Source organism: Vipera ursinii (genome assembly GCF_947247035.1).
Source record: "Vipera ursinii genome assembly, chromosome: 3".
Classification (NCBI taxonomy): domain Eukaryota; kingdom Metazoa; phylum Chordata; class Lepidosauria; order Squamata; family Viperidae; genus Vipera; species Vipera ursinii.
Genome location: NC_139516.1, coordinates 126,344,322 through 126,371,701, shown reverse-complemented (window position 1 = coordinate 126,371,701; position 27,380 = coordinate 126,344,322). Strand labels below are relative to the sequence as shown.

The following is a 27,380-nucleotide window of genomic DNA, read 5'->3' as shown; positions in this document are numbered from 1 at the left end:
GTGTATTGATTCAACTGCACAACATTCCCTCAAATAAACACCTATTTCTCTCTCCCCACCTGGCAAGAAAGATTCACACTGGTATCTCATGGGCTTCTCCCTATGTACTTCCTCTCTTTACCTTCAGCTACACAAGCAGTAGCATGAAACAGAATATTTCTGACATAGCTGAATAGACAACTTACCTAACTATATTTTTAAGTTTGTGGATCGTGAAAATATTGTTAAAATCTTCCCTTGCAGTAGAACACAATGCATTCAAACACATTCAAACACTGGAGCTACTGTATCTGATGGATTCGGTCTATATTTGTATTTAAAATAAGCCTGAGTATATGGGACAACAGTAAATATTTCACTTCCCACCTGCAGGTACATTCCACACTACCAATCAGGATTCTACTCACTATGATTTTCCTCGGCTGGGGGGAGACAGAATAACTGTCTAATGCAGGGCTTTTCAACCTTTTCACCTATTGTACCACTTTTAGGATATGGCAACATCTGAGTACCACCATTAGCCTAGCAAGGTGTCAAAAACTTGACCAAAAAAAAAAGAGGGAAAAAATGATGAAGTACAGGTAGTCCTCAACTTACAACAGTTTGCTTAGTGACTGTTCGAAGTTACAATGGCACTGAAAAAAGTGCCCCCCAAGCCACAGCCGATCCTGGCGCTTCCGCTGAGCCCTGAAAGCCCTGCAGCTCCAGCTGTCTCTTGCTTAGGGTTGTGTGGTGCTGCCACTGGTTCAGCTCATTCCCCTCCCCTGCTACCATTTTTCTAGAATGGTCGTGTATCACCTGCCAGGTGCCAATGTACCACAGGTGGTACCCGTACCACTGGTTGAAAAGCCCTGGTCTAATGGACAGAGAGGAAGAGAAATAAATTTAAAGGACTTCTGGGGAAGGGATGGCAAATTGAAGATAGCTTTGGCTGGCTTTCCTCAAGGCTTTTGCTGCCAAGAATGGAGGCAGAGAGCGGCATGCATGCCCCTCCCAGCCTCCGTTCTTGGTGGCAAAAGCTTTTTGCAAAAATGACCAGACTCTACAGGGACACAATCTCTCACCCCTGCAGGCTTCAGCAAGCCTTTGCTCAAGGCTTTTGCCACCAGGAATGGAGGCTGGGAGAGGCACACACACACACACACACACACACACACACACACACACACACACACACTGCCCTCCTTTTTTGGCGGCAAAAACTTTTTTCAAAGTCGACCGAAGCCTACAGGGATGTAATCTCTCGCTCCTGCAGGTTTGGGCAAAGAAGTGGCAAATGGACAGAAGGCCTGAAACACTGAAACATCCCATCCATTTGGAAAGGCTTTTGGCACAGATCTCGTTCAGGTCTCCATTTGCAGAGAATGGAGGCCTGAAGTACTGCGAAATCAGTAGCGAATTCTCTGCGAATACACGGAGGGCCTGAAGCACTGAAGCAAGCAAAGAAACCGTGGCAAAGAGGCTGGAGAAGAGACAGCTTGCTAGATCTTTGCAAGGTAAAATCTCCACAAGCCCAGTGCCTGTGGAGATCTGGCGGGGGGAGGGGGGAGATAGGTAGGCGAATGTTGCAGTGCCTCTGCAGTCATTCATAAGGGTGAACGACCATCGTGGTGCTGCAAGATTTGTAACCTTGGGACTGTGTTGTAAGAACTTGAGGGGGGGGGGGTTGATGTCATAACTTTGAACAGTCACTTAAGTGAACTGTCGAAACTCGAGGATTACTTGCATGATAAAAAGAAAATGGAGCTAAACTAGTGGTACGTTTGGAAACATTTCTTCTTGCACATGTGTAAGTTGCTTTCCCAATCCAAATGGTCTGCCACCATTTGAATAAGCGGATTCCTCCCCCATCCCCAGTGCTTAGATGCTCCTCTTTGTCCAGAGCTTATGTAAGTTCATCCCTGCCCTCTAATCTCTCGTCTATTCTCCTAAATGCTCTAGATTTGCCCTCTACTATACCCTAACCCAGGGGTTGGCAACCTTAAAACACTCAAAGAGCCACTTGCACCCGTTTCCCACAGGGGGAAAAAAAAACACTGGGAGCTGCAAAACGTGAGCACATGCTAAGCGGGGAGCTTGATTGAAGAGTTCAATTAAAAAGAAATAGAAGCTGCTATACATGAGCTCTCTCTCTCTCTCTCTCTCTCCCTCCCCCCCCCCCTCTATCTTTCCCTCTCTCCGAACTTCTGCTCACCTGGCAAGCTGGCTTCACGCTGCTGTTCTCGGACAAGCTGACAAACATTCTTATTGGGCTGGCTCTCTTGCTGCCTGTGGAGATGCAGCAAAGGCAGGAGCCCCAATAAGCTTGTCAGCTTCTAGGAGAACACTCTCTTTTTTACACACACACACGGGGGGGGGGGAGAGAGAGAGAGAAGGGAAAGTGCCCCTCTCTCTCTGCAAATGACGGAGGACGACTGGGAGCTGTAGCACCAGTGCTTTTTTTGTAAAAGAAAAAGGTGCCGGAACTCACACATGTCATACAACCCGCCTTGCCTACCCTACAAGGTTCCATCCAAAAAAGGTGCCCTGTGTAGGACACATCCAGCGCCGTGGTTTGCCGACCCGTGCCCTAACCCATGTTTTAGATAAATTGGTCCCTTTTCAATCAACTCTTTTAATTTTTTTTAGCAATAATAGAATGAATACATAAATGGATGACATTTCAGGAGCTATCTGAATGCATTCAAGAGGAAAGGCTGGCAGGCTAAGCACAGATGTTCTGAGGTCAGAATCAGTTTAAATCCTGGCAGATGTTCTGGCTTCTATCCTCAAGAGGTTTAAGAATGATCTTTAGAAGAAAAGATTATTTGAAAATCGCACAGCAACGACTAGCTGAAATAAACTGAAAATGAAAGGACTTGGGAAAAAAGAAACAAAATGAACAGCAAAATAACAAGAGGCTGTGTGCCACCAAGAGAAATAATCATTGCAGCTTTATATGCCATCAAAACCAAGTGGCAAGAATAGTAATTGCTAAAAAACAACAACCCAGCAACAGCAGTGTAAATACTTCTCTTAATCTTAACCCTTAATTTCCAACTTTATATTCTATGAAAACTTAAAAACGTAGGGAGTTGTAGATGCCTTAGTTTGGAAAACAGTGAGTTAGAGCCATGGAATTTGTCACCAACTTTAACCATTTTAAAACGCGCTAGCATAAATTCATGGCAAATCAATGGCTCCTCTCCAAGATCATTATATAAATATTTCTTGTAATAAAGGCAGCAGGCCTTTCAGCAGTAATTGCTAGAGAATATGGGTGGGAGGATATTCAGATGCTCAGCTTGTGCCTCTCAGGGGCTATCTAGTGGGCCATTTTGGAAAAGAGTGAAAGGGTTTGAGGCCCTTACCCAAACTCCTAAAATCCTATCCCAATTAAAATCCAATCAAAAGCAAGTTGCCAGGTGAAACATTCCTAAAAAGCTTATAATAAACACGTACCTGTCCTTAATCTTCAGGATATTATTATGGATCAACTCCAAGAAAAACTCACGGAGGCTAGAACTGCTTTCCCTCAGTAAAACACCCTGCAATAATAAAAAGAAAAGTAAATATAAAAACAGCCCAGGTAAAATATTTTTAAATGAGACCTGTGCATTTTTGGGTTGCCAAATCAGTAAATTAAGTGAAAAAAAACCCTCTCTCCTACTTTGCAGTTAATTACTGTCCCTTGATAGTTATCACCTACTTCATTAGAGAGGGAGGGGGAGGGGAATGTAATTGCAAAAGGCATAAATCATCTTCTATTGTTATAACAGAAGCAAACCAAATTAGGCAAAACAATCTATACAGATCGATGTAACACAGGATCATATTAGCCCAACTATAGTTTTCAACATGTATTCATTTGTAATCTGTATGGCCAAACTTCTAAGAACCTCTTGTGTATTTAAAGGTCCAGTATGTGATAGTACTACATGAAAGAAAAAACTTGTTAAAAATTAAAAATACCTATAATAAGATAAGCTATAATCATAATCTATAATAAATCAGGGAGGATGAATAACCTATAATAAAATAAAGCTGTCCGTCAAAATGACACTGTATGTTACTACCATCTAGTGGTAGTATCTGGCAATAACACCCAATCAGCTATACTCAAAGGTAAATTCCAATAAACATAGTATGTACGCTGTCAATTGAAAGAGAATTGATAGAACATGAGCCCATCTAAGACTATATAAATGTGCAGTTCAAAAGGTATAAATTTTACATATGCAAATGCCAAGGTTTCTTATAAATTCCCCTTTGACATTTGGAATAAGTTGGACATCATGATACCCATTAAGATTTGAAGCATTAAAGCCAAGACAGGAACCAGGAGGTAAAAATAATGAGATGGGTTGAACTTTGAGCCATGTTTGTAACTGTTTAACATTTTAAGATACAGTGAGAGGCAACTTTCAGACTTGCAAAGCAAGTCTTCTCAGGACCAGTGTTGCTAGATTGAAAAGCAGCTTTCTGAAAGCTTGCTGAAAAACAGGCAGATATTTGTAAATTCCCTTTTTCAGGAATATAAATTCTAGCTGTTAAATTACCTGCTCAACAATTATAGCATTTCTCATTGAAGTGCTCTGTTGAAGATGAGATACAAACTGCTTCATTCCATGCATAAACTCATTGTGACTTGAGGCCTATAAAAACATTCAAACTAAGTTATTTTAACATCATAAAAGACCATAACATGTAACGTAAAACAGGAAAGAGTAAGATATCTGAGTAAAAAAATTACCAATAATTTTCAGACATAAAAATAAAAATTCAAAAGCCTTCTCTGATAATGCCCAGGATTAAAAACATAACTGGGGGGGAAAAGACTGGTTAATAGGTCTGGCCACTTAGTTTTTCTCAAATAGAATGAAAAAAGCTGTCTTTAAAACCTAGCTTAAAAAAGTATAGTGAACATCACCAGACAGGCCTGAGAATCACTTTTGGCTTAACAATGTTAATTTATGTAAGCCTACTTGTATAAATTATATGTTCAATGAAGTTATTGGAATAAGACTGCAGGTTATCAGATACATTTTAATGGAGGCCATAATGGCTATAACTCTTATTGCAGCCCATAAAATGGCTGTATTCTCCCAGAGATCATTCTGTATACTTTTACTTGTTTAATTGTTTTAATGTTTGTAATTTGTATGGCTATTGTTTTTTGGGGGGGTGGTGTTTTGTTAGTATTTGTTTTAATTTTAAACTGCCCAATCATGAATGGAGCCTTGGTGGAGCAGTGGGCTAATGCCTCCTTAAGTAACACCAGCTGCCTGCAATTAGTGCAGGTTCGCATCCCACCAGGCTCAAGGTTGACTCAGCCTTCCATCCTTCCGAGGTAGGTAAAATGAGGACCCAGATTGTTGGGGGCAATAAGCTGACTTTGTAATAATGCCGCTTGGGGTGTGTGTGAAAGCCCTAATAAGCAGGCATATACATAGAATGAAGGCTACTGCTAAGCTTGTAAGCCGCCCTGAGTCTTCGGAGAAGGGCGGGATATAAATGGAATTAAAATTAAAATTAAAAAAAAATGTATAAATTGAAATATATAACCTGAATAATTGAGCAAACAAATAAACAAACCAAAAGCCATTCTGTATGAATGCCATGATATAAATTACATTTTCAAATATCAAATTAAAAAGAAAAAAAGACATTAAAATGTTAAATAATTGCAAAAAAAATATTTAACACCCACATCCAAGAATCAATTATTTAGCCTAATTGGTGCTGCTCCTTGTAGAAATTAGAAGATAGGCTACATCAATTATGGTGACAAAAAATTACAATATTTTAAGTCCTAGAAGCAAACGTGACTTTAAATATAAACATGGGCATATATCAATATCCATGGGGAAACCTCCTCACCAATACTCTTTTCTTTTTAGCACTGCTTCCTTTTACTTCAAGCTGAACATTTGCAGAATGAAGTAGCACAAAAGATACACAGAAGAGAGTTAATGCTTAGTATAGGAACATCACAGAGAAGATGTTGCTCTACTTAATTTTGGCTGATGGAAAAGGAATAATTTTATTAAGTCTCTCCCTAAGCAGCATTTCTTGCAAAATTGGACCAGACAGGAAAAAAAAACCCTACAAAAAGGATTAACTGAAAAGTTCTTCACAAATTGCTCAGTGTGATGTCATTATATTTTTCTAGAAAAACCATCAAAAGATCCCCTTTCTGCTGGGTTTATTCAAAAAAGAAGATAAATAAACTAGTGCAGCTTTTATCTTCTGCAAAAGTTTAGCATGAAAGAAAATCCACTTCTTTCTTCTGCAGAGCAAAAGGAAAGGGAAAATGGCTTTCATCAGCATTTGCAAAAGCCTGTAGCAAATGAGGAAAACCACTACAAAGGCCGCAGTGGTAGTTGTGACCACAATGGACAGAACAAAATCCATTTAAAGCTCCAAGGGTGATTACCATGTTGTGATTTATCTAGTATAGGATGTACAGCTTCCTTGTAAGGATCACAGTACTACTACTCTCTCGAGGGTCACCTTCCTTGAGATCTTAGGTGAACAGAGTAATCTTTAACTCATCAGGAATGCCTAATTCTTTGGGAAACTCAGTTCCCTGGGGAAATTCCAGCTTGAAGTGAAATCTTCTTCAACCCATTAGCTATTCAAGACATCAGAAACCCAAGGACTTCCAGTTTTGCATCGTGGCAAGACGGATGCAGGAAGGCAAGGTTCTTCCTTCTCTGCCTGATTTCGCCCTGCTGGGGGCCCTGAAAAAGGCCTAGTCCAGGGGTCAGCAACCTGAAACAGTGAAAGAGCCACTCTGAACCGGTTCCCTCACAAAAGGAAAAACTGGGAGTCGCAAAAACTGTGTGTGCATGCACGTACATGCACGCATGTGCAGAACAGGGTTTGACTGAAGAGTGGAGCCAAGGCGAGATATGCACCTACCCTGCATATTTGAATTGATTGGTTGAACTTTTTTAGTCCCACTTTTTTTTTTTTGGACTGCACATGGCAGAGGAGTGGGAGCCGCAGGGGACAGCTGAAAGAGCCGCATGCGGACCTGTGGCCTAGTCGCCCTGAAGAGGCGGTGAAGGAGGAGAGGTGCCTTGTCAATCACAGAGACGGCGATGCAAGGAAAGCCCTCTAAACCTGCAGGGGAAAGACAGTTTTGATAAATCTGAGAACTGAGATAATTGTTCTCTTGGGGAAAAAATTGAGGTGAAATATAAGAAACCAACCCTTTAAGAGTGGAAAATGGACTTTGAATGACATCTGGTGATGAATTTAAGTACAGCACCATAAACAACTCCTTGGCTGCTTGGTACAGCGGGCAATAAAGGAAAATATTTTGGTATTTTTATCATACTAACCTTCTTGGGGTATAGATACCTACTGAGCTTAGACTTTTAATCTCAAGAGCTAGTGGGAGAGTAAGAAAAAATTGACTTTTGAATACATCTGGCTGCAAGGAGGTTGAACATTTTGAACATTATGGACTACAACTGTGCCTGACTGATAATTTCCAACATACTTGAGACAAAAGATTACTATAAAATATTGCTATTAGGACTGGATTATAAAAGCTATATATAAAGACCAGAAAACTAGAGGAAATTTTGTTCCACTCTTACTGAGACTGGTGATACCAGATTTCTAGGAATGATGCCAAGAAAAAACAAATGCTTTTCAGAAGCAAATACTCTCTATGATACAGCAAATTCATCAAACAATTGTTGCCCTAAAAAAGGACATAAAAAGAAACCATAATGAAAATAAAAATAACCTAGATGATAAAGGACCAAATTTCCAAATTGAAGCTACAACGGGAAAGCTCCCAGATAACTTCAAAGTATGAAAAAATAAACCAGAAATCAGAGGATGAAGCAGAAGAAATGGATCTAGAGATAGAAAAGGTAGAAGAGAAATATGGATTGCCATATACAAATAAAATATTGCAAGACCTACTTATAACAATGAAAATACAATACAAAAGATCTCTTACTTCCTTCTCCAAAATACACCTGAGGACAAGGAAGATTTGAGAAAACGGAGCATAAGAGCAAGCAGAGGAAATGTCTAGGGAATGTGGATGGGCGGAGTCCCCCCCAATACTTTACCTAAATTGCCTTTCTTATGCCAAGCAGCCTGCACAAAAATAGAAATAAAATTTTGGGGCGATTTAATTGCCTTGGCTTGGAAAACTACTTGGCAAAGAAAGAAAGCGAGTATTAAGACTTAAAAAACAATTTGATTTATCAGAGGGAGCACTATCTGTTTAATATACCTTTGAATATGATTTAAAAAATCAGATGACCCTTATATACAACTATATTTTTATAATGGAAGATACATTTTAGAATTAAAATGGCATTTTCTTTTTTTTTTTGATATGGGAAATTTGAAAAAAGGATTGGTGTGAATAATTTTTTTTTTATTTGGGCTACAGGAAAAGGTGAGCAGGGTTGAAAACTGCAGGGAGAGCATCAAAATACTAGCACATAAAGTTTGAGTTGCACTATGTGACCTAACACATTTAAAGAACTTTACTTTTTTAGTAATAATGAGGAACCCTCATGTCTCTCTTACAAGTGTTCTGTAAATTTTTTTAATAGATCCATTTCTAGTCCTCATGACTGCTGCATAGCGTCGTATGCTGTAGCTGGTATTTCTGTCTGGTGCAAGAATCTGTAAAATCACTTCTACCAGTTTATCATGGGGAAGAGAGTCATAAGCTCCTGTGACATCAGCCTGGAAAAGAAACATGCAATTTCTCAACTTCCAAATGTCACTCAAAATAAATGTGGTATAACAATAGAAAAGTATTCACTCACAGGTTGATAAATTGTGCAACTGTCATGTTTTTCAAATAACATCAGTGTGCAGTAGACAAACACTTATAATTCTCCATAAATAAAGGAAAGTAACAGAAGGCATTTTTTCATTTCATTTATTCAATTTCTGTAGCCCCCAACTCAGCCAAGTGATTCTGTGCAGCTTTGGTTTGATTATATGTAATTATCCTCACCTTCAGTAAATGATGAAGATTAACCATCCCCCCCCCCAAAAAAATGTTCATTTTTCCCCCCCAGAAGGGCTTAGGAAAGTTAAGAGCTGGGTAGAGGTAGACGAACTGTATACCCTTATTGTTGTTAATGATCACTGATCGTAACAAAAACTATGTTTATCTGCCTATAAATGCTCTTGAGACAAAATTCAAGACCTTCAAACATTTTTGTGGAATTTCTACAAAACGAATATATTTACTAATTGGTGTGAAGTACAGAGCAAATTTTAGGCTGTAGAACCTTTTGTCTTTTTCTGCAATGTTGAAGAACAATTAATGCTAGATATAAGTTATCAGTTAAGGAACGAGAATATAATTGGCAAAATAGATACTGGATAACACAATTTTTGTGAACTAGGAAGATTGAATCTCCCTTAGGAATGAAGAGGGAATGTGTATGATTTCATTGCTATCTTGATGAAAATCCTCATTTTCCTGAGAATGCCCTTAATTCTACACTCCTGTGTACGGCTAAGGTCATCAAGACCATTTTCTATCAACAGATCCTGATACCTTGTTTCCTTGAAAGTAAGACCTATCCCCAAAATAAGCTCTAGCTTGACTTTTGGGGTGGGCCTAATATAAGCCCTACCCGCAAAATAAGCCCTAGTTTTGGGGCGAGGCACATACCTAAAAATCAAGCTAGGATGAGGGTATGGAGCTGCTCCACATGCCGCGCACCAACTTATCTTGCAGCCAGGCCTCTCCTTGCCTGCCCACTTCTTATGCGGCATCCTCAGGCCTGCATTTTGCAGTCAGAGGCCTTTCTGGAAGGCCTCTGCAGCCGAGAACTGAGCTTTGGATTGAATCTGTAGCTCGGTTCTTGGCTGGAGTGGTTTTCTGGAGCTCCATTCTCAGCTTTATCCACAGAATGTTAGTTGCCAATCCTTTTTCCACGACACAGCCTTGTTGTTTTTGCTTTGTTCTTCTGTTCTAAGCTTCCTGGTTTGTCTGGACTATGACCCTGCATTTGCTCCAGCATCTCCTATGCTGATTTGCTTTAGATAAGCAGCTCCAGAGGTACTGTCATGAAGCCTGACAGGATTGGGAAGAAGTTGTTTTTGGCCTGTCTTTTTACCTTAACAGGAGCTGAACTTTTCTGGTCAATGCTATTGCTCTGGTGATCAAAAATAAAATACATACTTCCAAGAAACGAGACTGCATCTTTAATAAAAGAAAAATGTTGAATTTAATCAAAAAGGAGGCCTATTCACAAAGTGAACAACAGCTTCTATTTTTTTTAACATACCTTCACAAAGTAGAATTTAGGCATTTCAGCATATGATTCCAAAACCCTTGAAACAAACTTCTTCCATATTGCATAAATGTCATCCAGTCCAAACACAGTTGAGCCAATCAAAGCGGGGTTCTTAAATCGTTCATAATTAAGAACACCAAGTACATTTTTAAGTTGTGTGTTGAAGTGCTGAGCCTAAGAAAGAATCACAAAAAAACAATTTCAACAATATTAAGTGCTTCTCTCATGACAAAACATGAGAGCATAAATTATTCAATGTTAGAAAAGAAGGAAAGAGGCTTCAAGAAGCTTCCTTAATGAGTTGGTGGAAAGGGCACAGGAAGAAAGAAAAAAATAGTTGCAAGCATGTAATTAAGGAGCAAATGCAATGGGTGCATGTGTAAGTACACGAAGAAGCTGAGGTCTGTGTGAAACTGGGTCACAAGAAATCACTCTTAACTAATACAACAATGAACCTACTTTTGAAAAATAAAAAGATTTATTTTTCAGGGACATTTATTAAACATTTCCTGCATGAAGAGGTATTGCATTGATGGTATTTGGATATGATCTACTGAGAGGTGTTTCAGCAGCACTTGACTAAGCTTGTCTAGTGGTGTAAGCTAAGCAGGGCTGGCCTAGTTAGTAGCTGGATAAAAGTCATCCATGGACTCCATACCAAATCTGTAGGCGAGATTAGAAAATTAAAAGAAAAAAACCTCTTAGAAAGGGTCAGGGGCAAACTACTTCTGTATTTGGGGAGTGGAGGATTTATTAAAGAATTCTTAAGGAGTGGCTTGCTGAAGTAATTACATTGTATTACTTCAGAAAAAGAGATTAAAGCAAACCTAAAGGACAAAATCATCAAAATAACTCCATCTTGAATTTGCTTCATATAAGATTGGAGAATAAGAAACTTGGACAGATTTTTCAAGATTTTATCACAACACCATAAACCAATAAAATAAAATTTCTACATTAAAATAGAAAACTATGCAATGTCTTTTTTGGCCTGCGCTGTTTAAAAGCTGAGAACAAGGAACAGGTTTACAGAGCCAAATAGTTATTTCATGAGCTGGACTGAAATGTATGGATCTATGCTATAATAGATAGATTGACAAAATGTATCAAACAATTATCTTTATCTGCTTCTGTTCGCATATATGTATAAACTCATCACCACTAGGCTATGAAAGTATATTTTGTTAGGAAACTAAGGGAAGAAAAGTGAGAGATCCAAGCTTTTGTCTGACACGTTTGTCAGTTTTCCCATATGTTGATTGGTTGGCTGCCTAAAAGGCATAATAGCAAAAACCTGGTAAACAATACATTCATGATGAGAGAATTCTGAAGAACATAAGCAGGAAGACTTTAAGCTAACTTCTGCAGATAAAAGTAAGTCTAAACATAAAATATTCAATTCCCACACAAAAATTGAGAATGTAAATACATTTAAGCCTGCACTATTGGAATAGCATGGTGAAGCCTCATCTGCCTTTTCTATTAACTCCTGAATGAAAATGCTGTCCAGAAGCCCTGTTCAGGGTCCCTTTGGAGATTAGCAGGGAAGAAAAACACCCTGCAGATCACTGCAAACTTTTTGCAAAACAGTTATGACAAAATTGACATGCTTACTCTAAACTTGATGCCTCTTATTCAGAACCATTGAGATGGCAAGGCTGATGCTCTGCTAGGTTATCTGAGATTGGTTTGAATCAATCAAAGAAGCAGATAAGGTTATTTGCAATATGGAATCTGTCACATGCAAGCTGAAATCGTGCCTTTCCTAACTTATATTATTTACCATAGTATCTCCTAAGCCAGGGCTGCTTGCATGGAACAATCCTGTTGGTCTGCAAAGCCAAAAAGGTTGGGGAACTCTGTCCTATGCTACTTACAAGAATGAAGGACACGGTTTTATAGTGGTTCTGCTCCTTAAATGACCTGTGCTGGTTGACAGTGATGGAGGAACTCTGGCTGTTGATATGGGGTGCCCCTAAGCTTGATCCTCTTCCTATTCTATTTAATATCTATCTGAAATCACTGGAAGACATCATTATTTTATTTATTTATTTTTGGGACTTATATGCCGCCCTATCTCCTGAAGGACTCAGGGCGGCTAACAACAATAAAACACAATAATACAAATGTTAAAAAAGATTAAACTAACAAGCCCCAATGATAAAATATTAAAAATATTCTATTTAAAAATCCCTATTGTCAGTCCAGGTCAGCCTGATGGAAGAGAAATGTTTTAAGGCCGCGACGAAAGGACCGGAGATCCAGGGCCATCCGGAGCTCAAGGGGAAGTTGATTCCACAGGGGAAATTGTTGATTAGACAGTTTAGAGTAAATGCTGATGATCCCTGTGATCTGGAAGTCTTCTTAGACTTCCTGTTGAAACAGCCGGTCCAAATGCAACTGTTCTTGGAACCAGATGATTTGGCTTCTGTCATTTTTGGATCATAACCTGCTGGTGGGTTGCTGCTTTGCATTTTACTGATTAGATGTAACAACATTATTCTTTTGAATTATTCAATGGGCTTGATTTAAATTATGTAATGCCATTTAAGTTTTACATAGTTGGGCAAGTACAGAATGAGTGTCAAATTAATAAATTCTTTACCTCATGAAAATTAAGGATGAGTAGCAGTGAACATACCTCTTGGATTTCAGAAAAAAAAAACACATTTTAATAAATGAATGAAGTTACAAGGAATCTGAAGGCAAGATAAATGCACGAAGAAAGAAGTCCAAGATGTGTAAACTCAATTGCATGAAAAGGTAAAAAAGGGAACACAAGGTTCCTCAAGACAAGTATAGCTGAGCACTCGGATCTCTAAGCAGCACAAGAAAAGCTAGAAGTTGCTCCAAAAGTTTTGGGGCGTTAAGATTGCTGATTAAATTTTTAGATTAGAATGTCAATGGAGTAAAATTATTATAGAGGAGAAAGAAAGTTTTTTTTCTTTTTTTTTAAATATTTTATACAATTTAAGATTGATGTTATTTGCTTGCTAGAAAAGTATATTAGGGTTATGGACTTAAAGTATGTGTTGAACTAAGAGTGGGTATGTAAACTCCTAATTAACAACAAGTTGTTTTAGAGATTGCCTAATTTTTTTTTATATATACTCTTTTTATTTGAACTTTTATTTGAACTTAAGGATGATTTGGAACTGTGAGACATTTGGCGTGATATATGCAAGAACTATTTTTGACTATAGTTTAGTTTGGTTGGAGATTATTAAGATTAATAGAGATAAGCGCTTTTGGTGCGTAACTGAGAATTTGTTTGGAAATTAGAGAAAGGTGGGAGAATGCAAATAGCAGGTGAAAGTTTTTTTTTTCTTTTCTCAATTTATTTTGAGTAAAGATCTTTTTCTGTTTTCCTCTTTTTCTTTTCTACTTTATTTGTAATATTAATATTGTTTGTACTCATTTTATATGAGCTAGAGAGAGATAGAATTTATAGTTTATTGTTGATAATATAGGGGTGTTTATGTTTGTTTTTTGATTTTATGCCCTGTATTTAGCTCTGGGAAGTCGGGGGGGGGGGGGGAGTGGGGGAGAGGGATAGGGGTGGGGGAGGGGGGGATTAAAGTCAAAATGTATTGTAAAACTTTTTAAATTAAAAAAAAAAAGAAAAGCTAGAAGTTGCCAAGTGAAATTGACAAACAATGCAAGGATCAAGTTGGGCTTAAAGGAAAAACAAGGGGGAAAGAAACAACAGGCATTTCACTCGAGATGACAAAATGTTACCAAATTGTCAGCTCCCCAGTGCAATCATTCGAAAGTAGGATTGGGGCAGATAAGGGTTTCATTTCAAAACTGTGAAGCATTGCATAAAAAATATGTTACCTTAAGGCTGGATGAATTCTACTTCAAGTGCCAAATGTATTTTCAGAGATACTCTTAACCTTTCAGTTGCCCTGTTTTTTCAGTTAGTACATTGCCAACATCCTGGATAGATTTCAAATCAAGTGGCTTAATAATTGATTGAAAAGTGTACACAAGGAATGCTCACCCCTATCTCCTCATTACAGAGATTTTAATAAGGAATACTGATTTGATTTGGCTCAGATAAGGAAGGGAATCATATTTTTTATCAAACATACAGATAGGAAATTGGGCGAAGTAAAGAATAATATTCAAAATGATCTTGCTGGAAAAGACACTGGGCTGAAATTTAAAGAAGTTATTCAACAAAGAAAAACATTAAATTCAGCATTTAAGCAAAGCAATAAAAGCTAAATACAAAAGAAATGCACAGAAAATGTAGATAAAAAGGATGCTTGGGTTGTTCTTGATCATAAGGGAATGTAAATCAGCAACCTGAGGATTCTGCTACAAAATAAAATAAAAAACCTGCAATATCAGTTGCATTAAAAGAAGTATACTTAACAGAGTAATAGTTTGATATTTTATAAAAACAAGATCCCAACAGGAACACTGTTCAATTCTGGATACTATATTTTGAAGATATAAACAAACTGGAACAGATTTAGAGAAGTGAAATCAATCAAAGTGTACAAAACACACATCTCAGGCCCCTGTCCCCCAAACACATGAATTTGATGTAATGTTGAATTAACTCAATAAATTAAGGACCTTTTTGTTTCCGCTTTTCCTGCAGAATGTTTCTGCTCCTACCACACCATTCAGCTTGACCACAGGCCTCAACCCATTTGGTTTGGGGATGAATCGGAGTTTTGATGCCAGAGGAACGTACTTTCTCTGCTGCATATCTTCAATTTCTTCCTGAAATAGAGGCCGAAGCTGCACTTTGGCGAGATGGCTCCTAAAATCGAAGTTGCCAGTACTTTAAAATGTACACACAGCGGACTGTCATTTAAGAGGCCACTCAACTTCAAAGCGACTCTAGGTGATTTACACTAAAAACAGGACACAGTACAAGAAAATAGAATTCTATCCTTAAATGTCATATAAATTTCCCGTTTATTTTAAGGTGTAATTTTCTAACTACTGCATTGTCAATGCAATAAAAAGTTCTGGAAAGTGGCACCATCTGGCCAATCTCCTCAGGTCTTAGAATACAGGCAGTCTCAAGCCTGGTTAATACGTGTTATCAGTAGGCTTCATCGGAAAGGGAAAATAGCCCAAAAGAAGGAAATGGCAGAATGTTGCCAAGGAAACTAAGCGGAGATCTCTATAATCATCTGAAATCAAGTTCTGACTTCAAGGCAACTTCACATTTACATTCCACAAGAAATGTGGAAATCAAACTCCACAAAAATGCATGATACTGTTCATATGGCTCTGGAAACCAATTCAGATGAAGAGAATTACAATGTGAGGAAAATTCCTCTGACGAGGAGATGGGGGGGGGAGGAGCCCTGATGGCATAAGGTGCTTCCCACCTCCTCTAATACGCTACAATGTCTGAACACAGCTGGGAGATACATGACTAGCAAAAGCAGCTTTTCCCTTCATGGATCCAAAGCTCCTGACGGCATGTGTTCAAAGCATATGCAGACGAGCTGAACCTCCTCTGCTTTCTAATCCCAAATTAGGCACCTTGTCTAAGATGTGAAGACTACCTTCAAGTCAGAATTAACAATAGAACAGCAACTGTCCGGTTTCAGCGCCGAGAGCATCCAAGCATAGGAAAAAGTAGGGATAAGGAATCAGATTTAATCTCCTACCTGTTTGGTTGCTTTAGATGACATCACATATTAGGAAGGAAGGGCAGTTTAGGCTTTGAAAAAATACCCAAACCAACAAAACTCCATTCTAGCCTTGGACAGGGCTCCTTTGCCCATGAGGGAGACACGAGGACTGCCAGATCTGTACAGAGTCTGTTTATGCGGTACAGAGATAAGCTTCCTATTTCCTGCCTTGCCCAGCACAGGCACCTTTAGGAGTCCAGCATCCCCCCCACCCTGAAGGAAGCAGGACGCAACTACAGCATTGCCACCATTTGCAAGATATGGTAGATGGACTGACCTAATGGCCTAGATTAGGTCTGTAGAATCCCCCACCCTTAGCATAAAGGGAATCCATAGCTTTCTTTGCATTTTTGAGCTTCTGGTTTCCTAATACCTGATTCCAATGCTCTGTAGTTTGCTCCAAATAGCCTTTCGGAAGAAAAAAAGTAAATTTTTTTGAAATGCCGTCTCCGTGATATAGAAGAAAGATCGAAGGAGCTCTGAAACATAGCAATCCATCAGCCAGTACAGGAATTTAGACATTAGCTCTTCCCGAAAACGATGTTCAGAGGCAGGAACAGAATGGCCACTTTCTATAAGCAGAACCCAGATTTAGTGACAGTAAGATTCCTGTTCTTCCAAGAAGCATCTATTCACATTATCTCCACAACCAAGATATAGGTTAAAGGTTAAAAATTAGATCTGACAGATAAAATGATGCAAACCATTAAGTAATAACTATGAAATGTCTTATATGTTTTTGCAGTATAACAATGCTGCATTATAAATCAAATATGTTAACTGTATGTATATTTCTCTCTAATGCATGCATGAAATGTGATAGTAGGAACATCAACTTGGTGGAGCAGTGGGCTAATGCCTCCTTAAGTAACACCAGCTGCCTGCAATTAGTGCAGGTTCGCATCCCACCAGGCTCAAGGTTGACTCAGCCTTCCATCCTTCCGAGGTAGGTAAAATGAGGACCCAGATTGTTGGGGGCAATTAAGCTGACTTTGTAATAATGCCGCTTGGGGTGTGTGGAAAGCCCTAACAAGCAGGCATATACATAGAATGAAGGCTACTGCTAAGCTTGTAAGCCGCCCTGAGTCTTCGGAGAAGGGCGGGATATAAATGGAATAAAAAAAAAACAACCTTCTGCCAGTGACATCAGATTCTGAAAAAAGAACTGCTTTCAAACAAGCAGACCGTCTAACAAAATGTCTCTTATTTACAAGGCTACTTAACTTGTACAATTAAGAACATGAAAATGACATTTGGAGGTATTTTAATATTAATTTTATTAATTTTTATTGTAATTTTGGGCTACACTATTTAATTCCTTCTTAAATTTTGTACATTGTATTTTTTATTGTATTGCCCTGTACACCGCCCTGAGTCCTTCAGAAGGGCGGTATAGAAATTAAACTATTATTATTATTATTATTATTATTATTATTATTATTATTATTATTATTATTATTATTATCAAAAATAAAAGCATTTTCTGAGGATATCGCTGTTGATACCTTTGGTGAGACGAAGCCAAGCACAATCCCTCACTCTCATTTTCCATGTCAATTCCTCCAAAGAAAACATGACAAACTTCCCCAGGGAGATAAACTTCTTCACATTTCTGTAGAAGCGGCACTTGTTGTGGTTTGAACCCCAAAGTGCAGGAGGGACCACTCTCTCTAAGCATTCCCTCACAAAAGTATACACTTGCCAATGGCTGCTGTACTGCTTCAGCAACACTAGGAAATCAGAACTGGAGGAATCTCGGAAGACCTGTTCCTTAGCCTTTTTTTCAAATAATTCAGTTCTTTCAGAGCTTCTGCTTAAAGCATCCGTTTCTGAAAATAGGTTCAAGGCATCTGACCTGCTTGCGATGCAACCTTCTGCTGGATTGTCCTGCCGCCTGCTTGATGAAATCTGCCCTACTTGGTCACCATTTTGTTTCAGCCTCTGCTCCCCTAGGCTTATCTTATCTGGTTCAGAAACCGAAACGGGACAATTCCTTCGTAATATTGCTTGGTAAGGACACTTTGCATGGTTCTGTAAGAGTTCTTGGAAGACATTTCTCATCTGCCAATAGCGTTTCGGAAGCCTCTTCTTTTTCTTGGGACGGCTTTGAAAGCCAGACCTGTCAGACTGCTTCAGAATCTTACTGCTGAAGAATACTTGTTCTACTAAGTGTCGCCCTCCTGCTGGATGGCCCTTCAAGTGATTTAATATGAATGATTTAGGTAAACACTCTTTCAAACGGTAGGAATAAAAGAGAGAATGTCTCTCGATATGCACTACAGGAATGCTAAGTCTGTCAGGCTTCCTGACAGATTTAGATGAGCAAATTTCAAGGTCTTTTTCTGGCAGGACTTTTTTTGCAGGCCCTGTCTGCACAGAACTAACATCAGAGTTTCTAGTTACCAGCTTTGGCGGCTTAGCATTACATGTTGGTTGTAGATTGGATTCACAAAATGTTTTACTTATACTGTCCTGATTTTCACACACCAAAGCCCCTTGATTGTCATTAGTTGCACTAGGTACCCCAGACATTTGTACTCCACCACTCTGAGGAACAGAGTTCATAAGAGTTAAACCTTTTGAAGACGATTGTATACATGCCACAGAAGCCTCAGGTTCATCACAATCTAAAATCAACTGATTTTGGTTTTTTATAGAATCAGGGTTTCTTGTTTCTTTTTCTACATTGTCCTCCTTTATCACAATTTTTATTTCCTTGGCATTAATATCACACTGGCTTGTCCTTTTCCTTTTTAAACACTGTGGTCTTAATGATGGGCTAACAGGGGTGGGTTGTTGCTTTTTTATGTAGTCACCGGTTCTCATGATTTGCCTTTTCTTTGTAGGGTTTTGGCCAGAAGCACTTTGAATTACTGAAGATTGCCAATTGTGTTGTTGTTTTTCATTCCATTTCTGCCTTTCAGAATTCCTTTTCCTCCACTTTGTTTTTTTGGGATACCATGTACAAGATTGAAACTTTTTACGGATATAATTTGTTAGGATACAAGGTGAACGCCTAAGAACCCTCTGCCTAAGAAAATTTGGAAGCCGTGTTGCATTTCTTGAAGGAAGCTCATAGATGGGTTCTCCACAAATTTGGTAACAGCAGCTAGGAGGCACAAGGATAAACAGAGCACAATGCTCTAATATATACATCATGATGTCATCCCCAACTCTGTTCAGAATGATCTCCCAGAGCACATTATGTCGAATAGTTTCTGTCGAATTATTAGGCATATAGCTACCAATATTTGGCATACAGGTCAACTGGTAATTATTTTCATTCAATAGGGTATACCCAAAGGTCAACACATTCTTTTTCTTCTTTTGAAAAATTCTCTGAATGATTCTTGTAATGACATCATCCTGACTGGAAACCTGCAACATAGCAAAAAAAAAAGGTATATTCTAACAAAATTTTGAATAAATCACAAATGGCAATTACGTAGAATTGAATAGAAATGCAAGGGGGGAAAATCCTACTTTATTCAACATACCAGTGGATAGGTATGGGTATTATTTATTTATTTGTTTTTATAAACCGCCCTTCTCCCGAGGGACTCGGGGCGGTGTACAGAGTAAGGTAGGTATACAGATTGAACAATAGTGAAAAACAATAGTAGAAACAAACTGGGACCCCAATTAGAGCTATCAGGCCAGGCCGGACTGCTGGAACAGGTAAGTTTTTAAGTCGCACCGGAATGTGCGGAGGTCGGGGGCCATCCGGATTTTGGTTGGCAAGCAGTTCCAGAGGGCTGGCGCACCCACTGAGAATGCCCTCCCCCTGGGGGCCACCAGCCGACATTCCTTGAGCGGTGGCACCCTGAGGAGGCCCTCTCTGTGGGAGCGCACAGGACGGTGGGGTGCTGACATTGGCAGAAGGCATTCCAACATGACCCAAAACACACAGCTACGGCAACAAAGGAGTGGCTCAAGAAGAAGCATATTAAGGTCCTGGAGGGGCCTAGCCAGTCTCCAGACCTTAATCCCATGGAAAATCTGTGGAGGGAGCTGAAGGTTTGAGCTGCCAAATGTCAGCCTCAAAACCTTAATGACTTGGAGAAGATATGCAAAGAGGAGTGGGACAAAATCCCTCCTGGGATGTGTGCAAATCCAGTAGCCAGCTACAAAAAACATCTGACCGCTGTGATTGTCAACAAGGGTTTTGTCACCAAGTACTAAGTCATGTTTTGCGAAGGGGTCAAATGCTTATTTCACTCATTAAAATGCAAATCAATTGATAACTTTTTTGAAATGTATTTTTCTGGATTATTTTTTTGTTATTCTGTCTCTCACTTTAAAATAAACCTACCATTACAATTATAGACTGATCATTTCTTTGTCAGTGGACAAACTTACAAAATCAGCAGGGAATCAAATACTTTTTTTCCTCACTGTACATTAAAGTCTGTGGTAATTCTGGTAGCAAATAAAAATGGGCAAGAGCTCCTTAAAACATTTCTAGTCATAATTGCATCTAGAGTCTAGCAAAAACTCAGAATAGCTCATTTACACTAATCAAAATATAGGATTACAATACATGCACAGATTTGTACCCATTGTCCATGACTGGAAAAACTAAGAAATTATAGGAAGCCAGCGTTCAACTAATGGAAAGAGGAGGGATCCTCAAGCTATTACCTCCCTCATTTCGCCAGGACCTGAAGACCTGGCTCTTTGAGCTTTCCGGCCCAGGCTGAGAGTTTTAATTGGGGTTTTTATATTTCTACTTCAGGGACTGAATGTAATCATTTTTAATTGTTTTTTAATTTTTGTATTGATGTTTTAAACACCTTGTAAACCGCCCTGAGTCCTACAGGAAAAGGGCGGTATATAAATCTAATAAAATCTAAATCTAAATCCCTCCTGAAAGGCTTTGAACCTCATTCCGAGGGATGTTCCATTTAAGACAGAGGCTGAGGAATTCTGGGAGTTGAAGTCCACAAGTCATAAAAGACCCAAGTTTGAAGACCCCTGATTTAAGATGTTGAACAAAAAAAAAGATTAGCTATTACAGAGGCTCCCAATCACCAACTTTCCTAAAAGAAAAAAAGGAAATGCCATTGCTGCTCACTGATAAAAGGAACAGCACTGGAGAATCAAGGGAGGGCTTGGGGTGACTAAAAGAAACTAAGAAATAGGCAAGAATGAAACAAACCATCAACAAACCATGTACTAATCAAGGAACTACCAAGGAGAAAGCCACACACCCCTAACACTGGCAGGGCAAGCCTATTGTACTGTATATAAACAGAGAGCAAACCACACCCTCATTAAAACTGATGACGTTATGTAGCTGGGTCAGGAAGCATCTGCAAGCAAATAACCAATCTTCAGAAAGTGCCAAGGTCTCTGCAGTTCCTCCCTGAGCTAAATGTGTTCAATTGGAATGATTACTTATATATTAGCTCACCAGATTTTCTTCAAATGGTTGCTTTGATGCACACTACACCACAAACATACTTGGGTCCCCAAAGCCCACCATTTAGGCCAGGGGTCTTCAAACTTGGCCCTTTTGTGACTTGTGGACTTCAACTCCCAGAATTCCTCAGCCAGCATGGCTGGCTGAGGAATTCTGGGAGTTGAAGTCCACAAGTCACAAAAGGGCCAAGTTTGAAGACCCCTGATTTAGTCTTTAGCATTTTTAAATAACTTTAGATCTGTAACTTTAAAACACCACATAACGCTATCGTTTTCAAACAGTGCATCAGCATGAAGTTACCTGGTTAGGGTAATGAAAGGCCTGCAAGAAAACAACCAAAGCTCGGAGAGCACCGAGGATCCCTCGTGTCAAACTTAAGCTACAAATATTCTCCTTTGCTGGTGAAACAGTGCAGCCTACAATAGGCAGAAGGAGAAAGCCCTCCTCCGACAATGGGGAGGAACAATGAGCAAACTATGCACTAACCCAGGGGTAGGCAACCTCGGCTCTTTTATGACTCGTGGACTTCAACTCCCAGAATTCCTGCCGACTCAGGAATTCTGGGAGTTGAAGTCCACGAGTCATAAAAGAGCCGAGGTTGCCTACCCCTGCACTAACCATAAAACATATTCGGAATTTCCCGAGGGAAATACTGCTGCATTTTCTGCAGACAAAACTTGGCTGGCCCTTGGAAAACAGCTATTTCCAAGGCGCGAAATAGGTTACCGTTGCCCAGGGGTCGGCAACCTCGGCTCTTTTATGACTCGTGGACTTCAACTCCCAGAATTCCTGAGCCAGCATAGCTGGCTCAGGAATTCTGGGAGTTGAAGTCCACGAGTCATAAAAGAGCCGAGGTTGCCGACCCCTGCCGTAGCCCAATGGTAGAGGACAGGAAGGCCTGGAGGAATGTTGTCCATAGGGTCGCAATGGGTCGGACACGACTTCGCAGCTAACAACAACAACAAGCCGAAACAGCCTTTCTACGGGAAGGGGATCGGTGGGTCAGAAAGTAATCAGGGTTCAGCGTAAACCTGTTCCATTTACCTGCTGGAAGCCGAAATAGGCAGGGAGGGCCTTGCAGCCAGCCAACCGCCCCACCAAGCACTGGGCGACCAGGCTACGGTAGCTCCCGGGATCCCCGTCCTGGACGAGAGGCTGCGGTTGGTCAGTTGCAAGAGTGCGCATCTGCAGGCGCCGCACAAAGGCTTCCAGCGGCAGCACTTCCGCGTAAAAAGAGCGCAGCAACCCCCGCACAGCTCTCCATCGCCGGGATCGCTCCATGTAGGCGCGGAAAGGAGCACGTTTCCCGCGGTCTCCCGAAAGCCGACTCGCCTCCCTTATTGGCTCTTAAAGGTGCAAGAAGCCACGCCCTTTAAGGCAGCCCGGGAAAAGTTGCCGCCGCCGCCGCTCCTCTCCTCAGCCTGGGTTACTTTGTGCGCAACCGTTTCTGTAACGCGGTGGAGGGCATGCGATGCACACTCTGAACGCCAATATTTGAGTTTCTGCAATATGCCATGCAAGATCACATCAAAGCCACAACAACAACAAATATAGGGACTGACATCCGAGGGCACCAAATTAGGAAGAGGGCGAGTGGACGTGGAGATAGTACTACATAATTTAAGTCGTGGCTGCGTATAGCAGGAGTAGATGAGGTGGGAAGGGCTGATGTTAATAGTGTAGTATTCTCAGCAATCGGGGGGAACCAAATTAGCGGATTCGCCGAGCACGTGCCGAACAGGACCAGTAAGCAGATACTTGGCAAGGTTTGTTTTTTTTCCTGAAACCCGATATTCCATCGGCCGCCGTATAAAAGAGAAAACTTAGTGGGGGCTAAACAGTGCGAGTGGGAATAAAACGGCTGCTTAGAATGATTCAAGAAAAAGTAAATTAAGTAGTACCACGATTCGTATTTAGTAATACTCAGAAATGACCCAACGTCCAGTAGATTACCACGATGGTCACCACGATGTAAAAAAGATGTCGAGACTCTAGAAAGGGTACAGAGAAGAGCAACAAAGATGATTGGGGGACTGGAGGCTAAAACATATAGGGAACGGTTGCTGGAATTGGGTATGTGTAGTTTAATGAAGAGAAGGGTGAGGGGTGACATGATAGCAGTGTTCCAATATCTCAGGGGCCGCCACAAAGAAGAGGGAGCTATTCTCCAAAGCACCTGAAAGCAGGACAAGAAGCAACGGATGGAAACTAGTCAAGGAGAGAAGCAACCTAGAACTAAGGAGAAATTTCCTGACAGAACAATTAATCAGTGGAACAACCTGCCTCCAGAGGTGGTGAATGCTCCAACACTGGAAGCTTTCAAGAAGAGACTGGACAGCCATTTGTCTGAAATGGTATAGGGTTTCCTGCCTTAGCAGGGGGTTGGACTAGATGACCTCCAAGGTCCCTTCCAACATCATCATCATCATCATCATCATCATCATCATTATTATTATTATTATTATTATTATTAATTTGGGAATCCAGGTAAGGAGTCTAAACTCTTAGTTGTAATTCTCCAAGACAGAGGGGGATAATAGTGAATGAATTGGAGATTGCGTTATAAAACAATTATTTGAGTAGTAAAAGTAGTAAAATAAGTTTCTTCTGACATATTAACAAGAAAAAAGTCAAGGAAACTGTAGGGCCGCTAAATAGAGAACATAGCAAGGAAATTACAGGCAACGGGAAAGCCGAACTGCTTAATTCATACTTTGCGTCAGTCTTCACACAAAAAGAAACTATAGCCCAACATTCCAAAAAAAAAACCCACTGGAAAAGACATACTAGAAACAAGAATTAAAATAAGCAAGAAAATAGTAAGAGAACACCTATCCAACCTTGACAAATATAAATCACCGGGATCAAAGAGCTGGCAGATGTTATCTCGGAATCATTGTAACACATCTTTCATAAATCCTAGAGCACTGGGGAAGTACCTGAGGATTGAAAAAGGGCTAATGTGGTCTGCAACTTCAAGAAGGGGGAAAAAATGGACCCAAGAAACTACAAACCAATCAGTTTAACATCAATACCTGTGAAGATCCTAGAAAAGATAAAAAATCTGCAAACAACTAGAAGCAAACAAAGTCATAATTAGTAGCCAGCACGGGTTTGTTAGAAACAGATCATGCCAAACCAATTTGATCTCATTCTTCAATAAAGTGATTAAACTAGTAGACCAGTGAAACGCAGTGGAAGTAGTATACTTAGATTTTAGTAAGGCATTTGACAAAGTAGGCCACAACCTACTCCTTGGTAAGCTAGGGAAAGGTGGAATAGATAACATCACCACCAGATGGATCTGTAGATAGCTGGCAAACTGTACTCAATGAATAGTCCTCAACGGCACTACATCCACATGGAGAGAAGTAAGCAGTGGGGTACCACAAGTTCTGTCTTAGGCCCAGTACTCTTCAATATCTTCATAAATGACTTAGATGAGGGAATTGAAGGGGAACTCATCAAATATGCAGATGACACCAAACTGACAGGAATACCCAACACCCCAGAAAACAAACTCGGGAACCAAAAAGATCTTGACAAACTTGAACAGTGGGTCCTATCCAACAAAATGAGCTTCAGTGTGGAGAAAAGCAAAACCTTACATTTAGGCTGGAAAAACCAAAGGTACAAATACAGATTGGGCGAGACCTGACTTAAAAACAGTAACTGTGAAAGGGATCTTGGAGTCCTAGTAGACGATCACTTGATATGAGCCAGCAGTGTGCAGCAGCAACCAAAAAAGCTAATACAGTCCTGGGTTGTATAAACAAGCATAGAATCAAGATCACACGAAGTATTAGTACTGCTTTATAAAACCCTAGTAAGACCATACCTGAAATATTGCAGCCAATTTTGGTCTCCATATCACAAAACAGATGCTGAGAGTTTGGAAAAAATTCAGAGAAGAGCAACAAAGAAGATCAAAGGCCTGTAGACTAAAATATACAAAGAATGGCTACAGGACTTGGGTTCGGCTAGTCTAAAGAAAAGAAGAAATAGAAGAGACATGATAGCAGTGTTCCAGAGGCTGCCACAAGACAGAGAAGGCCGGGTTGTTCACCAAAGCAACAGAGAGAAGGACAAGAAACAATGGTTGGAAACTTATCAGAGAGAAACAACGTGGAATTAAGGAGAAACTTCCTGACAGTGAGGACAATCAACCAGTGGAACAGCTTACCCCCAGATCATGGGCACTCCATCACTGGAGATTTTTAAGAAGAGACTAGACATTCACCTGTGTGAGACAGTATAGGGTTTCTTGCCCAAGCAGAGGGTTGGACTACTAGAAGACCTCCAAGGGTCCCCTCCAAATTCTATTCTATTCTATTCTATTCTATTCTATTCTATTCTATTCTATTCTATTCTATTCTATTCTATTCTATTATGCAGGTAAGTTTCATCAAATTTAACTGGCTATAAAATGTAGGTACATGCAAAACATCAAATCTCTCTCTGTTCTTTCGCATCGTGACCTAGCTGAATCGCAGCTTTCATTAACTTCAAGGAATTAGGAACTTTTTCAGAGAATACCAAAGACCAAGGGATACCTCCTTGGTTTTTCTTTCACAGCTCTTTTAAGCAGTGATTTGGCAAGCTTAAGTAGCTTTCACTGCCCTTTTTACCAAAAACAAAAACCACACCCTCAGCTGCTGTGCAGAAGTACTGAAGAACTTTTCTTCCTTTTTGAGAGCTGGTGGGGTGGTTTCCTCCACTTGGTCCTAAGGCCATCTCAGTACTATCTTTTCAGCTTCAGTTTCTTCTGTTTGTCAGGTGAGGGTACTGGTTGTACATCAGTAACTTCCTTGCAAGGGGCAAGGTATAAACATTCAAGGCTTTCTCTCTCTCTCTCTCTCTCTCTCTCTCTCTCTCTCTCTCTCTCTGTTAGTGTGTGTGTGTGTACAAATTCTAATAATTCATACAAGTGAACTTGTATGGTAGGTGCCATGATGGAAAAGCAGCATCTTGCCTCTCCTATTTAGGCAATGCTATTTATAATTCTCCCATCCTTGACACGTTATTTGAAAATCAGAATGACTGTCCAGAGGCTGCTACTTCCCATTTTCTAGGAAAGTCCAACTTTCAATTGCTCCCTGAAATGCATTTCCAAATCAAAGGTAATGTGTGAAATTTCCACTAAATCGATTCTTCTCAGCAGTATAATCAGAATCTGAGGTTGAGAAATAGCATATATGGTGTAGATGTGTGTGTTTATATCTATACATATATATATATATATATTAACATTTATTTCTATACAATGTGGAGGAAACAAACATAACTGAGAGGATGAGAAAGTAACCAGATCTCTCTCATATTACCAATAACATTTCTAATTAAAATTCAAAAACTATTTTCATGTAAATCACATAGTATTTGCATTGCAAGTCATTTAACCAAGCAATTATATTTTGTAGTTTCCAACATGAGCCAAATAAAATTGTATTAATAATTCTCTCAAGATATTTTATATAGCTGGAATCTTTTAAAAAATGCATATGACAATATTTCTTCCATTTAATAATTTAAATTCTGCTGTAGATAAATAAAAGTAAAATTAGCAAAATGAAAGCTTGGGAGTTAATTGACACATGGTCAATTCATGTTGATCCAGGCTAAATTAGTGATACTTTAGTCCCATCATTAATGTTAAATTAGTCACCATTTATTTGCTCTATTAATCTGAGAGGGATTGAATATAATAACTACTTTAGACTGGAATCAACTCATTTTCAGTAAACAATCCTAATGATCTAAAACCTGATATTATCTTGAGAACTAAGTGCCAGCAGATTTCTGGAACTCTAGTGGGGAAAATACACATGCATATTGAGCAGTATTGAAAGCAAAACCTTTTGGCAATAAAGTTACTACAATATGAAGCATACTCAAATCTCATTCAAGTCAGTGGCCTTAAGCATGCACAGCTAGGCACAAAATGGCAGCCCTATCTCCTCTCCCCCACCATTTCTTAATGTGGAATACACGACCCCACAGGAACTCTTGATT

General features: G+C 39.7%; 1 protein-coding gene across 1 annotated transcript in view; it reads right to left on the bottom strand.

Moving 5' to 3' along the window:
• Window positions 1-22,649, bottom strand: part of TERT (telomerase reverse transcriptase) — a gene marked incomplete at its 5' end in the record, with an annotated part of 40,925 nt that extends 18,276 nt beyond the window's left edge. Inside the window, 8 exons of the mRNA XM_083359486.1 lie at window positions 3,442-3,527; window positions 4,539-4,634; window positions 8,545-8,706; window positions 10,272-10,454; window positions 14,868-15,057; window positions 16,320-16,518; window positions 17,452-19,324; window positions 22,413-22,649. Of these exons, the coding sequence (XP_083215612.1) occupies window positions 3,442-3,527; window positions 4,539-4,634; window positions 8,545-8,706; window positions 10,272-10,454; window positions 14,868-15,057; window positions 16,320-16,518; window positions 17,452-19,324; window positions 22,413-22,649 (3,026 nt within the window). The remainder of the gene's footprint in view (window positions 1-3,441; window positions 3,528-4,538; window positions 4,635-8,544; window positions 8,707-10,271; window positions 10,455-14,867; window positions 15,058-16,319; window positions 16,519-17,451; window positions 19,325-22,412) is intronic.
• Between the last annotated feature and the right edge of the window lie 4,731 nt (window positions 22,650-27,380).